Source organism: Protopterus annectens, chromosome 6.part0 (genome assembly GCF_019279795.1).
Source record: "Protopterus annectens isolate FY-2018-M chromosome 6.part0, PAN1.0, whole genome shotgun sequence".
Taxonomy (NCBI): Eukaryota; Metazoa; Chordata; order Ceratodontiformes; family Protopteridae; genus Protopterus; species Protopterus annectens.
In genome coordinates this window covers 82,974,581-82,990,514 of record NC_056737.1, presented here as the reverse complement: position 1 = coordinate 82,990,514, position 15,934 = coordinate 82,974,581, and the positions used below count along the sequence as shown (strand labels likewise).

General features: G+C 39.0%; 1 protein-coding gene across 1 annotated transcript in view; it reads right to left on the bottom strand.

Annotated features, from left to right (window-relative positions):
* Positions 1-15,934, bottom strand: part of TTLL5 (tubulin tyrosine ligase like 5) — a gene marked incomplete in the record, with an annotated part of 5,893,562 nt that overhangs the window by 3,209,312 nt on the left and 2,668,316 nt on the right. Inside the window, 1 exon segment of the mRNA XM_044073865.1 lies at positions 4,700-4,791. Coding sequence (XP_043929800.1) covers positions 4,700-4,791 — 92 coding nt within the window.

The window sequence follows — 15,934 nt, the reverse complement described above, 5'->3', positions numbered from 1 at the left end:
AAGATCTTTGGCTAGCCACGTTTGCAGATGACTGTAAACTGGGTGTTATTGTCAATTGCACCTATGACACCCAAGTCCTTCAACAAAAACTTACAATTGTATATACCTGGTGTATTGAAAATTAGTTCATACTAAATGCTAAAAAAATGCAATACTGTCATGTCTGGTAAACAACTTCTCCCCCAGCATGCAGCATAGACAACACCCCATTCCAAAATGAAAATGCTGTTAAAGACCTTGGAACTTAGACTGATAATTCCCTCTCCTTTGATCATCATGTAATGGCAGTAGTTAGAAAGTCCTTACACTCAGTGCAGATAACTGCCAAAGAAATATTACCCAGATTGAAATAGGTCATTGTCTCCTTATTTTCTGTATTGATTAGGCCAATTATTGAATACAATGCTCCTTTTTAGGATGTGCCTCACTAGACATAAACAACTAGAAATACCCTCAGAGGTTCCCAACTAAAACCTTCAGCTACTAGAAAGATCTTCCAGATTCCTGAGGGGAGAGATACACCTTGCTTTCCCTGCTATTAGGGAGCCTGTGGAGTTGGATTTCTTGTATCTCCACAATCCAAAGAGTCTCACAAATAACAAGAACCAGGAATCAAATGAATAAAGTAGGGTGGAGAGGGACAGGTTCATTACTCAGTGCCTTCCCCACCTGTGGAACTAAATGCAAAGCAAATCATTATCCTCGTTTGAATTGGAAATGGATCACTGGATGGGTATTCATAAGCTTATCCTATTTTAACTGGCTTAGCCATCCTCAGAAAGGAGATGGAGTGTACAGGTGGGTACTGGCAGGTATAAATGTTCACAAGACTCAGTTGCCTTGAATTTCCTATTATCAAATGAACAAAGACTCTCACCTACTGACAATTTAGAGTTACTAATACACCTACCACGTCTTTGGAATGTAAGAAGAAACCAGAGTGCCCAGAGAAAACCCACATGAACATTGAAAGGACATGTAGACCCCGTACAAAAAGCACCCTATTCAAAAACTGAACTGGAGAAACTCTTGTGAGGCAAAAATTTTATTCACAGTACCTCTGTACATATGAAATTAAATACAAAACATGAACTTAATTTATCTAATGAAAAAGTAAACACTGCTTTTACACTGAAACTGGAACCAACTTTTTCTTCTTCTCCAGAAATGTGTAATCTTAGATTTCAGTTATTTATGAAGGCAAAGCACTCAGCAATGCAGAGAGTTTGCCATCTGCAAAAGCTTATTTGTTTATTTTTACCGGGTGAGTCAAATTCATGTTTCATGATTTGTATTTGATTTCTTGTACAAGTTCAAGATTATTTCAAGATTTTGAATTTCAATCAATGATCTTCAGCCATGTAAATGTCATAAGGCAAAGAAACAAAATCTGAACCTGTCCTAAGAGTTCCACTGAGGCACATTGCCCCACCAGTGGAAATCTTACTAGAGGAGGGCTGACAATCTCAGAAATGTGGGCAAGAATAAACACATCTGAGAGAGACTGGATAAGCAATTCACAAAGAAACAATGGGGGGATATATGCATGTCTCCCAGATATGCAACAAAATCTAGAAGATTTTAGGATTTTTGCTTAGAAATGTTTGCATAGGTACTTTTATACCCCAAGTAGACTCCAAATAATTTTTCCTCAGGTATACAGCAAATGTCGGAGGTGTGCTGGGGAAGAAAGAGGTGGGAACATATTTTCTGGGAGCGTAATGAGTTGGCAGACCTTAAAGATTCCCTGCAAGCCTCTCTATCAGAGATACTGGGTAGGTAAATTGGTATCTATAGGGACATGATTTTTCTGAGCTACAATACAGAATCAGAATTGTCTAGAAATAGTAAGGCCTTGCTGAGTCTAATTATGGTGGCTGCCAAAAAAACAGTTACTAGAAAATGGAAATCAAAGTCTAAATCAACTGTATTAGAAGTACTGAATATACTAACAGAGATACAACAACTGGAATTGGGATCTTTAGAAAAAGATAGGGGCAAATTACACAGAATAAATGGGAACTGTGTGGACAATACATACAGTGGAGGAATGAGGTTCAAAAGAAGACAGGATTTGAATGAGCTATGTAATGTTTGAATGACAATCATTGGAAAATTATAAGTGATGTATAATGTTTGCAACTAAGATTATGTCAATATGGTTTGTTTTCATTTATATAAATGTATGACTGCTTAAGTTATAAGTGATAATTTAATAAAGATGTTTCTTGTTTAAAAAAAGAAGAAGAGCAAACACATCCAAATCCCAGTAGCTCTTTATGTTGCTTCTTCAAGCCAGGGTGAACTTGAAGAACTGTCCCTTCCCTCCATTGACAGTCACATTCTGGAGTCAGGACAACTACACCACATCTGTTGGCATTGTCCTCTTGGGCAGCATAGCTGAAATGGAAGGACAAATTAATGTAGTGTTTAAATGCTTTTCTCAGATGGAATGGTGGCTTCTACCAGTTTCAGCAATGACTAGGCAAAGAACAGAAAAGGGAGGCAGAAAGACATGAATCATACAATCCCCTATACAATGGTTATGGCATGTTTCCACAAAATGACATCATTAATCAGGTCCTGGGTGGTCTAGACCAAGAGTGCTACCTCCTTAAAGTAGACTCCCAGGATACTCTCTTATTGCTTCTTATCTTCTCCTTAAGGGAGGACAGTCAAAGCCACACCACTCTTGAAATATACAAACCTAAGAATGTGTCATTATCCAAATCACCTATATAATGACATCCCCAGTGGGCTACATGGAAATCCAGCTTTATTGGCCATCAAACCAGTCTCAATAAGGTCTTCCTTGAGCCCAGGGGCAGAGAAGACTTGAAGTTGCTTTAGTACCTGTCTTGCGATATGAGATTGGAACATGGGCAGGTTGAATGAATAGCTGAGGGTGCTAAGCCCCAGTGTAGCAATGAAATGCACTTACTAACCACATCTGTCCACACCTCTGAAATCTTTAGCTGCTGATAGGTAGCAAAATGGTTTCTAGCACCTATACTGGAGTGCACAAAAAAGTCAGCTTTTGGGTACATGATAAATGGACTCTTATCTACTCATGCACAGTCTTAAAGAGGGCCTCTGGTTCTTGAAAGGGCACTGAAGGGATACAGTCAAGGTGCTTCTAGTTTCCCTAACAGCATTTATAACAACTAGCTTTGGGTATGGCATGACCTAGGCAGCTGTAAGACTTCCAAATACAGTTCCAGGATTCTGACAGAATAGGATATGGGCTTAAAGCTAAACCGTCCTGTTCTTCATGAGCTTATAAACTTTTCCAGAAGAAATGTCATCTGGAGGAAGGTGGGAGTTGCATTCATTATACTAGTCCATCTCAGAGATAATGGCTTCTGGATCTTCTGACTCCTCATAAAGGCTGAATGGGAGACCATACCTTGCCTCCAACTACTAGTTACAGTGACCTCATGCGTGATGTTGATCAAAGGCAAGTATGCACCTGACACACCAACTGTCAAGTGCAAAGGAACCCACATTTGATTATGAACTTAACCAAGGTGGAGTACTGAGAAAAGAGAGAGAGAGACCTTCAGCAGGCCCAGTGCTGGCTTCAAACCATAATCCACAAGTAAGTGTTCGTGAATATATGGATCTATTATGACTTAGGCATCAAACACTGATATCTAGGCCTTGAGGTATTGACTAGGGCATGGGGAAACATGACAGACTTCTTTCAGTTGGGATGGTTGCACAGCTGCACCTAGATGGATGTCCCGGGAGAAGAAACTTCAGACCTAAGTTCCTCCCATCCATGATGTGATGACTTAAGAGGCTAGTCTGTGGGAGCAGACAGTTCACACAAGGCTTCCAAACCAACTCTGAGAGATGTAGCACAACTTCCCCAGGTGGGAGCCAAGGCTGCAGCTCTCTTTGCCCCTTATCCTCCTGCTATGGAAGGGAATCTTGTTGGCTAGGCTTACGTAGGCCCTTGGGCCGATAGCCTAATACCTACCTATGAACCTATGACTGGTGTGGGTTTGAGTCATTCCTAGCTTAGAATGGGCTCAGTACCTGCATGAACTAAAATGTTGAGTTAATAACAGACTTAACTGAAGGAAGGCTATACCCTAGTCTACCCCCTGAGGGTCTGCAATTGTGGCAATGCTGCACTCTAGGCCAGGGGCTGCAAAGTAGGCACTCTTCCTAGTCCAAATACATGGAGTTGTTGAAAGGCACCATCAAATCACGAGGAAAGTGAAGTGTTCCTCCCTATAGTGGTGATGTCAAGTTGCTCAGTTAAACTTGTGACACTTGTAGAAATACTTCATGTCATGCTCTTCCTCAAGATAATAAGGGCAATGCAAGTATAGGTCTTTGCTGGTAATTTGAAGACACTTTCTAGTTTATAAGACACTGAAAATATACACTTTCACAGATGACAGATGACAGCAAAATTGAAATCTAAACTGTATGAGTGACAAACACCAACTAGTGAGTAGAAGGACAATGTGTTTATGGATCTGGCATGGGACACCACACCATGTATCTGAACGCAATTTCCTGCAATTTTGTCAAGTCATGAAAGGACCCATCAAGGAGAGATATGAAGTGTTACAACTGTGTGGGCACTCTAGGTTACCATGCTTCTTTCACAAAAACGTTTCTGACTAGAACCTTGCAGGACTGATAAAATATCAACAGAATATGGAAAATATAAAGCTTTTCTCACCCATACAGCTCCCAGGATTCTTCTGTAGGGAATATGCGGATAAAACCTCCTCTTCTTTCATACTCTTCTTTAGTACGACGTAAGACTTTAATCTGTAAGACAGAAAAGTTTGCTTTTATTTGATAACAAAAATCAGCAACTTAACCTCTCTATTCAAAATAACATTTCAGTGAAAAGAAAAGGAAAATAAGTGGCAAAAAATAACCACTGCATGTTTTGTATTCTAACAAAACAAAAACTGATCATGCTTACTACACCCTTCACTCCACTAACAAATAAACAATTTTAAGTCTAGATGAACTCAAACTTTTAGCTTGATGGGGTGTACTGAAACAAGTGAAATGTCCACATTTTTAAGGGTTAAAAGTCATCACCTTCAAGAAATGAACAGAAACACATAACACATATGACAACATTACTTAAAGAAAGGAACAGCATACTTCCCATTACTGAAGTTCTTTAGGATAAACTGAAGTTATGTGAGGCATCCACCATGAAACTGAATCACTGAGGGTGTCTCATCTCTTGCAGTGAATCCACACAAAGGAACTTTAATTGAACACAGACAGCAGCATGCTGCACCTATTTTTTCATCAGTCCCAAGTGGCAACACTCCTGATTAGTGATATCACTGGTGTAAAAAGCAGGTGTCTTCACTGTTCCTCAGTTCTTTCTGGAATCACATTTACTCTCCTTTACTGCATACCAGTTCTTTATTCCTGAAAGTATGTGGATCTCTCAGAGGTTTAGAATAACCAAAATTGTAAGACACCTGAAAGGAAGGAGGAGGAATGCTTGACAGTTAACCCACTGAGTCTACTATAAGAAGTGACACCTCAAACATCCAGCATTACAGTCAGTACCTGACATAACTTCTCTGTCTTACTTCAGGGTGATTCATGCAACAGATTCATACATGGGACAAAGTAACAATTAATATTACTAACTAAACACACACACACACATACACACATACACACACACACACACACATGATAAGAACAAAAGTATGCCACAACACAAGCTACCCTTGTAAGATACATTTACCGAAGGAAAGTCCTATCACTGGAAATCATGTTGGGCTTGTAATGCTGGGTACATGTACGGATATTCCGCCTGGATGAATTACCACATGATCTTCCAAAAACATATTTACAGTTAAGAACCACATTCATAGAAATGCAAAGGCATAGCTAGCTTTGACCACATGAGACAAGGGTTTTACATACTTCAGGAAAAATGGTCCTTTTGCAAAGTCAAGTCAAAGTGATCAAACATATCCAGCCATGGGTAAATCCAGCATTAACTACACACAGAAATGGCTTACTCCTTTTTACAAAAAGTTTCCTACCTGTTATAAATAATGTCATTAAAAAAAAAACTATTTAATATTCTCCTGAAGTTTCTCCTGAGAGCGAATGTCACGGCATGTACTACATTATACCATGTAATACTTGCACAGTACATTGAGTAAAATTCTGCTTCTGCACTTTTTTAAAGAAAATAAACATGACTTGACAAACTCCAGTCAATGGAAATCAATTACAGATTATAAACAAAATATGATTCCACTTCATGGGTGTCTGGGAAGCCACTTTCTTTTCATTCCTTATGGGAAATTCTTTAATTTGACTTTTTTTTTTAATTGAAGGGTCCGGAGTGGGCACACATCCTACTCTTATCTGAAAAGCCTCGCAGACCTCCAACATAACAGCAGTAAGTTTGATTTATTTTGTCTTTCTTTTTTATTAAATATTTTGTGATTTTTTTTTTTTACATTTACATTTTTTCTGTTTTTGAGGTCATTTTACCTTACCTGTACATGTGAAAAAGGTCACTACTGCAGTAGCCTAATATATATGGTATCCCACCCCTGAGGACCAATCAGCTTATCAAAGTTAAAGGGTACCTTCCACATGCTCCAACTGTCAGAAGCCCCAGTAGAGCTCCACAAAAGGATAGTTGGGAGCAAAACCTTTCATAGCATTTTTCCTAGGAGGGAAGCAAGAGTCCTAAAAGTAACAAAGCTAGAAAACCCCACAGTAAACTATATAAAAAAGGGTGGGAACAGCCACATCCTGGCAACAACAAAAAGAACACAACCAATAGGAGAGGGCTGGAGGGAGGGAAGTCAACAGTGATCCTCTGGAGCATTTACTGTTATGGTAAGTTTATTTACACAATTGCACTACGTTCTATATATCAATCACTGTTGCAGCAAACTTAGCTATATGAACTACACATAACATATACCCCAAGCAGCTCCAAAATGCACTCTTTCAAAACAACCACCATGTCAACACATACAGCCACATCTCAGCTCCAAATGCACTCTTTCAAAACAACCACCATGTCAACACATACAGCCACATCTCATGGAACCTCTACTTCTAAGCCCATAAGGCAACCCAACACATAATCCAATACTCTGGTTATTGGAGACTCCATTGTGAGAGACAGTGATGGCCTTCTCACCAGGATGAGACAGAAGGTAGTCACAGTCAGTTGCTTATTAGGAGCTAGGATCCGCCACATAATGCATGCACTCAGGTCACTGGAGCACAAGTACCAGTATGATTGTTATAGTCCATGTGGGTGTAAATGACCTGAGATATACCTCCCTAGACTATATGAAGCGAGGCATCATGGACCTCTCAGAATATGTGTCTTAGGCTGGTATAAGCCTAGCACTAAGCAGCATTTTACCTTATCCAAGGATGATGCCACAATACGAACAAAAGATGACTGACTTTAATAATTGGCTTAGTTTCTGGTGCCATTCTAAGGGGGTGCAATATCTGTCAGCATGGAAGGAGATGATCAACAGACCTCGCTGCCAGGGATGGTCTGCACCTCTTCCTCTAGGCTTTTGAATATTAGCTAAAACATTGTCTCCTTCTATAGTGCCTTTTTTTAGGCAATGCCAAATTGAAAGTGCTTCTGACATAGCAAATCAAAACCAAGAAAATCTAAAGGTATTACTGCTCACTTCTAGGAGTCTACACAAAAAACTCCACTCCCTTGAAGCTCTCTTCATCCTAGAAAATCTGTGTCGTCACTGAAACATAGTTTAAAGCCATGGAGAGCACAGAGACAGTGCAAGGTTACAATGCCTTCCATACATTTAGACCAGCTACTACACAGACAGGTCCTAACAGTGGAGGTGTCTTGATTTACATCAAAATAAATATATTTAATGCTGGTCAAACAGGGCAATGTACCTGAGCTTCTCCACGTTCAAATCGCCACACGCAAAATCAAATAACACTTCCTTGCAAGCTATACGCCCCTCTGTATGACCAAGAAAACCCATAACATGTACTGAAACTTAGTAGAAACACCATCTAACCCAGTATCATATTCATGGGTGACATTAATTACCTCACTATTAACTGGGAATCCTATACAACACCAAATGTACTGGCACAGAGATTCCTTGATTTTGTAAACACAAACTCCCTGGACCAGATTGTTAATACACCAACCAGGGGTACAACCATACTGGATCTGGTACTCACTAATATGGGAGAGTGCTGCACACCCCCTAGTGTAATGTCTTCTCAGGTAAGGTCAGATCACAAAATGGTTTCCTTTGAAGTAAAAATAAAAATAAAAATAAAACCTGGAACCCAAGCTAACCCTGGAATATTCAGGAACTACTGTAAGACTAACTTCCTGCTATTAAGTGATAATCTAGCAAAATTTCAAACTCCCATAAACCCCAAATACACTGTTGCCCATGCAGAACTGTTCACCAAAACCCTATACAAGCATGTTAACAGCTGCAGAGAGGCAGCTGTACCCAACAAAAAATAGTACAGAGCTAACACAAAAAACAAGCCACCCTGGTGGAATCACAAACTCAACAGGCTGCATAACAGAAGGAAGAAAATCATGGCAAAAATTAGGAGGGGCAGCAGCCAACAGGATAAAAGCACTCTCATCATACTATACAAACAACGCAGAGAACAAAGTCCACCAAAGTCAAATTTGATGTAGATTTGGCCTCTGAGGTCAAGGACAACCACAAGACATTTTCTTAGCTGTTTGCAGCCGCAAAGGTAATACACAACTGTGTGTAGAGCTCAGTGTAAATGGATCCACTTATACTGAGCCAGAAGGTATAGCAAACCAAATGACAGACAAATTCAGCTCTAACTTTCCCCCTCTCATCCCCTCAGCCTTCTCTCAGGAAATACCATCAAATATAACTCCCCCTGCTACCACTAAGGAACAGGTCCTGAATATTCTCTCTAAGGTCAAAAACACTGCATCAATGAGCCCAGACAATATCCCAGGATGCCTTCTAAACAGCATGAAAAATGACCTATCAGGGCCCCAGGAATCAACAGTTAACTGTAGCCTCCAAACAGGCTTTGTGCCTCATGAATAGAGAGCAACAGTCATCCCTCTGCACAAAGGTGGGCCATCTACAGACCTTGGAAACTACAGACCCACTAGTCTCATATGCAAAGCCATGGAAAGAATTATCATGGGAATGATCAATAATGATGTACTAAACCTCCAGACACTGGACCCATCCCAGTTTGGTTTAATCAAAGGCAGGAAAAAACTGGAACACAAAACCAGCATCAACTGTTGAAATGTCTTTTAATTCTGGTACCTCGGCCTTCGCCTTCTCATGGAATACATTTTACTAAACCAACAACACCCCTTTTATAACACATCTATGTCATTTAAAATAAATCTATAATATACCACTTTGATTTCTTACATCCACATCCAATAATGTAAACTACCCCAGTGGAATTGCAATCAAAACATTCCAAAGCCCTATACAATTGGATGTAAGAAATCAAAATGGTATATTGGGCAAACCAGTAGAAAAGTCAAGCTAAGAATTATGGAGCATTTGGGTGACATTAGGCACAAAAGATTAGATAGTCCAGTGGCCAAGCACTTTTGTGAAGAGCACAAGGGGGTTCCTGAAGGGTTTATTTTTTGTGTTTTGGGAAAGCCTAAGAGTTTAGGTGATGAAGCAGTCTTTCATAATAAATTATTGGAAATGGAGTCCAGATTTATTTTAAATTATAAGACTCTCTTTCCAAATGGTTTGAACATAGAAATGTAGAAAATAATTTTTATATTTAAAAAATTTTGTATTCAAGTTCAATATTTATTATATGCGTCAAGGTGTGTTTAGGTTATATAAGGTTATTTAATGTCATTTAATGTAAAACATTTTTACGCTGCATGGAAGAAAAATTGAAATGTATATCATAGATACAGTTGCTGCACTACATCTTGCGTATTACAAGAAGTTAGAGATTGCAAAAGTGGTTAGAAATTTTAAAATAAAAAAAATTTTTGTAGTGAATTATGCTTGAAGCAATTTGATGTATGGTTTAACAAGCTTTGTTGAATCAATTATTTATGCAAATGAAAGAGATGTGTTATAAAAGGGGTGTTGTTGGCTTAGTAAAATGTATTCCATGAGAAGGCGAAGGCCGAGGTACCAGAATTAAAAGACACTTCAACAGTTGATGCTGATTTTGTGTTCCAGTTTTTTTCTATTTAGTTGCTGCATGTAAGAGTCTGTTTTTTGGGTTTAATCAAAGGCAGGTCATGCCTACTCAACCTGGTGGACTTCTTTGAGAAGGTCACCAAAGCAATGGATAAAGGCAAAATGGTTCACACTGTTTACCTTGACCTGGCCGAGGCATTTGACCCCAACTCAGGCATAGCTGATAAACTCAAGAGGTTAGGTACAAACCCTTATGTCACCCAGTAGATAGCCAAATGGCTCACAGACAGGACCCAGGAAGTTAGAATTGGGAAGGCTACCTCTACAAAGAGGCCAGTCACAAGTGGAGTCCCTCAGGGATCGGTTCTAGGACAGTTCCTTTCTGGCATTTATTTCTCCGAAGTCAAGGCCAATGTCAATGGCCTCTGCCTGACTAAATTTGCAGATGACTGCAAATTAGGAGCTGTCACTGAATATCACACGGACAAAAAATTTCTCCAGGAAGGGCTGACAGACAAACAACTGGTGTCAGAGCCATGGACTAAAACTAAATAACAAGAAATGCATTATAGTATCCTTTGAGAAGTCATTCACTCCTGTTAACTATCATACTGACAACACACCGCTAAGTGTTGACTCAGTAGTCAGGGACTTGGGGGCACACAAGATAGTAATCTAGTCTAACCTTTGACCATTATATGTTTACCAGTAGCGAGGAAATCATTCTATGTTCTGCAACTTACAAACAAAGGTATGGCATCTAGGTCCAAGGAAGTCACTGTTCCACTGTATCTGGCATTCATCAGACCTGTCATTGAGTATAATGCCCCCTTTGGTATGTACCTAACCAGGCATATCCAACAACTGGAACGTCCAAAGAGGTTCTTCATTAAAATAATACAGGGCGTAAGTAACATGTCCTAAGCAGACCACCTTAAGGTCCTATCCCTGTGTTCTGTCACCTACAGGCTGTTGAGGGGAAATCTATGCCTGGCATACAAGGCATTTTCAGACCCTACTGTAATGGACCTCCTACATATCTGCAAAACAAACAGCACCAAAATTATCCATTCTAAAGACTTAAACATTGCCTGTGATATAAATAGGACCTCCTGGAGAGACAGGTATTTATCCCAGAGACTACCCCATCTCTGGAACAGGTTCACCAACCATGCAAAGCAGAGTTCCTTCTTAACTTAATTCAAATGCAACTTGGACAACTGCATGAGGAACAGGAAATTCATCCCTAGTTTGACGCCTATATCTTGAATGGACACAGGCAGCTTGTAAATGGTTCATCTCCCAGGGCCCTGTTTGTAAATGTTTCATCTCCCAGCCCCTTTTTACTTTTATCAAGGGTACCAGAACTTGTCAGAAATTTGGGATGCATGGCTAAACTTAAAACATCCCTTGTGGTCATTAGCCTAGTAAATACCTATGAAGATTACTAAAGCTGAAAATTGTAAAACTTCCACCCTGGACTGGCTATTAACAAGGCATCTTGACAATATAAGCTCCCAAAGCACCTTAGCAAGCACACTTAGTGACCACCTCCCATATATGCCACTGGAGAAAGCCATACTTCTCCCAGGGAACACACACACACACACACACAAATCCTCTCGCAACATGAACAACGTAGCTCCAGAGCTGTTTAACACCTCAGTACAATACCATAACTGAAACATTTTATTTATTTATTTATTGCAGTTTGATTACCAGGGAAGTCCACTGGGCATGGAGCCCGTTTTCAGTGGAGGCCCGGGAAGAAAAGCTCACTTAGCCTCAAAAACCTCTATCAATTGGTTCTCCAGCTACCTTCTCCTAAAATTCTTGCCACTAGATGATGCTGTTGTCCATTCTAATAAGATATTTAAGGAACTAATAATAAACAGCACGGCTCCCCTTAGACTTAAAGAGAACAAAACACAAAACAATCCTGCTCCTTGACTCACTCTTACTACCAGGAAATGAATGGAAAATAGAGATTAAGCCTGGAAGGCATGGTTCAATAATAAAATAGAAAACAATCTTCAACAATATAAATACATACAAAATAAAGCCAAATCAAACTTTACTAAAAACTTTATTGTTCCAATTACTAGACTTGATGCTACAAATTATTTAAACTGTATTTGTATTATTTTTAAAGACATAAGTATTATTCTTAAAATGTTTTGTAATACTTTAGAGCTTTTCTCCCCGGGCCTCCACTGAAAATGAACTCCTCCTACCCAGTCAGACGTTCCCTGTAATCAAATGTCAATGAATAAAAAATACAAAAATTCTGGACAATTTTGATCCACCATATCTAAACTACTACACCCTGGTTCAAACATACAACCAAACTCCAACCCCTATTCCATACCTGAGGAAACAGCCAACACTTTCAATGACTACTTATCTCTAACATCACCAAACTACTACACAACCAAATGCAAAACAACTTAACCTCCTCAGATAAACTGACCACATCCCACTCCATCTCAATCAATATCTGTCACAACAATCAAGAAATACATCAAACAAATTAAACCAAGTATACTAGCTCCAGATATAATTCCTTCTAATTTCCTAAAGACAGCAGCCAGTTCCATTTTCTTTCCAGTATCCATTCTCATAAGTAGGTCTACTCAGTAATCATACGCACCAACCTTAAGGAAAAAAATCTCACATCATCCCACTTCACGAGGGGTTTAACTCCAATGATATATCCAACGTTAGACCCCTTGCTATTATCTTCCCACTTTCAAAAATAGCTAGAGACAAAGGTCAGCTGATTTCTGCCTTGTTTCTGGACCTATTTAAAGCTTTTGATACTGTTTCCCAAAGTTTACATCTAAAACAACTCTCTTCACTTAGCCTCAAAAAAATCCAATAATTGGTTCTCCAGCTACCTTCCCAGTAGACTTCAGCCTGGTAAATGCATTAATTTTTACTCATCCTTCCTACCCATCAAAATAGGTGTTTCCCAAGGTTCCACACCTGGACCACTGCTTTTCAACATATTTACCACCAACTTACTCTGCCAAATGTCAAGTATCTGTCATATAATATGCCGACAACTCCACATTAGTATGTTCTACCAGTAACCCAGTTACTCTATAACATATCACCAAAGAGTTATTTTCTTCAGTGGAAGGCTGTCAATAATACCCAGCTATTGATTACTGGAAGTTACTATGGCATGCTAGCATTTTGTTTGTCTGCACCAAGTTGTTACTAGTATAATAGTATGTATGGTCTATTTGCATAGCTGCACCTTGTTCACTAATGTTATTCATGTATATGTGTTGTTTGGAGACAGCTCATACTGGTGTCTAATTATTTCTGTATAATTGTGCTGTTACTGGTGGATAGAATCACATTAGAGACCCAGGACAGAATGCTGCTCGCTATATTTTTATCTGTGACAGCATAACTGTCAGCTGAGGTCCCTTCTAACTGATGTTTTTCCAATTGGCTCAGTATCTGCATATACTAGTAGTTGGTTCAAGACATATTTTCCTGTATGCAGTAGCTATTTGCTCAGTTTGTTTTCTGTAATCTTTATAATATATCTTTACCATCTCAAAAGGGCTTACTCCTCTCTGTACTCTTCTTTTCTAGACCTAACACCACTCAAGTATTCAACTGCGGTACCACCTTTATCATTCTTTAAGAACTAAAATTAACTTTGAGTATGTGTCTACCTGTATGAGCCAATATTCATTTTCCCCTGGAGAGCACTCTGCTTTGGCTTGTAAGCAGCCCCCGCCCCCCCACACACACACACTCATCTTCCATTTGATCTATTATTCCCTTCTGTTAGCAAACAGTATCCATAACTGATAAATACTGTGTGTTTTGTTAATTTAAACTGAGACCACAGTAGTCTACTGATACAAGGGTATCCTGTTTTTCCACCTGAGAAATGGTTAAGAAATGACTTACAGTTTCAGAGCAGTCCTTGGTCAATTCTGATTGTTTCTTAAACATAAACTTGTCTTTGCTTTGGCTCATTAGCAGCAGTAAAAAAGAACTGCCTGCTCACACCCCTGTTCTCCCCCTCCCCCTTCCCTGTTTATTACCTTAAGCCAATCCCAAAGTTAATAAATATTACCTGTGGCAGGCACTATTTTTAAACTACAACCACCCTTTGAGCACCTCATGCTCGGCTCTGCCATAGAACTTAATAAGAAATAACAAAAACACTGCCAACTAATAAAACGAAAAGGAGAACCAGATAACAGAGTAGTCCAACAGTCCTTCCAATAATGGAAATAAAACAAGTCGATGACTGGAACAAAACCACCAGGTAAACCAAATCCAAAACCAAGAAAAAAAGAGACGGAGACAGCTTTGGAATCCAGAACAGGCCTTTACTTGGTGCAAACACAAGCACTTTCACAATTAAGCTTCTTCAGGTGTATACAAGCACTAAAAATACCACACCTTTATACTCATGTTACATCACCCAATTAATAGTCATGTGACTGGTCCCATCTATCATAATATATTTTATTTCATTCATAATAACTAAAACATATATAAAAAAAATATATAAATATATAATATATATATATAAATAAAAAACATCAAAAAATATACATATATTGTGTTATTAAAATATTATAAAACAAATATACTGTGTTGTGGACAGCAGGAGATGAATTTATTACCTACAGTGGTCTCATCTTTAATTTAGCTTTCAGTGCGCTACACTCATTCAGCCCATGCCCTTCTGTAGCTCTCAGCTTTCTGACCCAGATTGCTTCCAGAGTCTCTCTCTTATGCGTATATCCCTCGTCTCATGCTCTCATATAACAAAGCTATAACTCTGAATTTGAAAAGTGAGTGCTATCAAATTCCATCACATGTTTGGCTAATGCATTGTTCTTATTCCCTCTCCTGATGTTATAGGTATGTTCCTAATCCGATCTTTAAGATGTCTATCTGTCTTCCCACATAAAATTTTCTGCAGATCCTACAGTCTGCCAAGTAAACCACATGTTGACTGGTGCAGTTGGCTCCTGTATTAAAATAAAGTCCTGCTTCAAATCAGGATGATAGAAACAAGGACTTTCATCTATATCTGCACCAACTACAGCTACCACAGGGTCTGGTGCTCCCATTACTAATATCTGTGTGTCTATCTTTGGGGTAGCATAACCTCCTCTTTAGGGATCTGTCATTCCTGTAACTAAATTTAGGGACATTATCAACCAAACTGGCTATATCTTTGTCTGTTAGTAAAATCTGCCAGTTCTTCTTCACTATATCAGTGTACCTATTTATATCAGTGGAATATTTCAAGGATAGTCTGGTTTTACTATTGTCGAGGGCTGTCTGTCTCTTGCCTATAGATCTAGTTCTACGTGAAAAATATGGTTTGGCTTGATCATCTCTCATGGCCATAACCCGAGGTATATGTGTCTGTATACTATTGTTACTGTACCCCCTGTCACCTAAAAATGTCTTGACTCTATCCAATTCCACATTAAAATCATCATCCCTCACATTCAGTCGTGAGGCTCTCATGGCCTGGTTGGTAATCACATTTTTAAATCTATGGGGTGGATGTGCACTACTCCTGTGTAGTAGATGGTTAACATGACAATCTTTCCTGTGCTGTCTTGTAAATATTACATCATTATTGTCTTTTACAATCTCTACATCTAAAAAATCCATATTAAATCTTGACATTCTATGTGTAAAATTTAAATAATGTGTACTATTGTTGATGAAACTGACAAAACTAGCTAACTGCG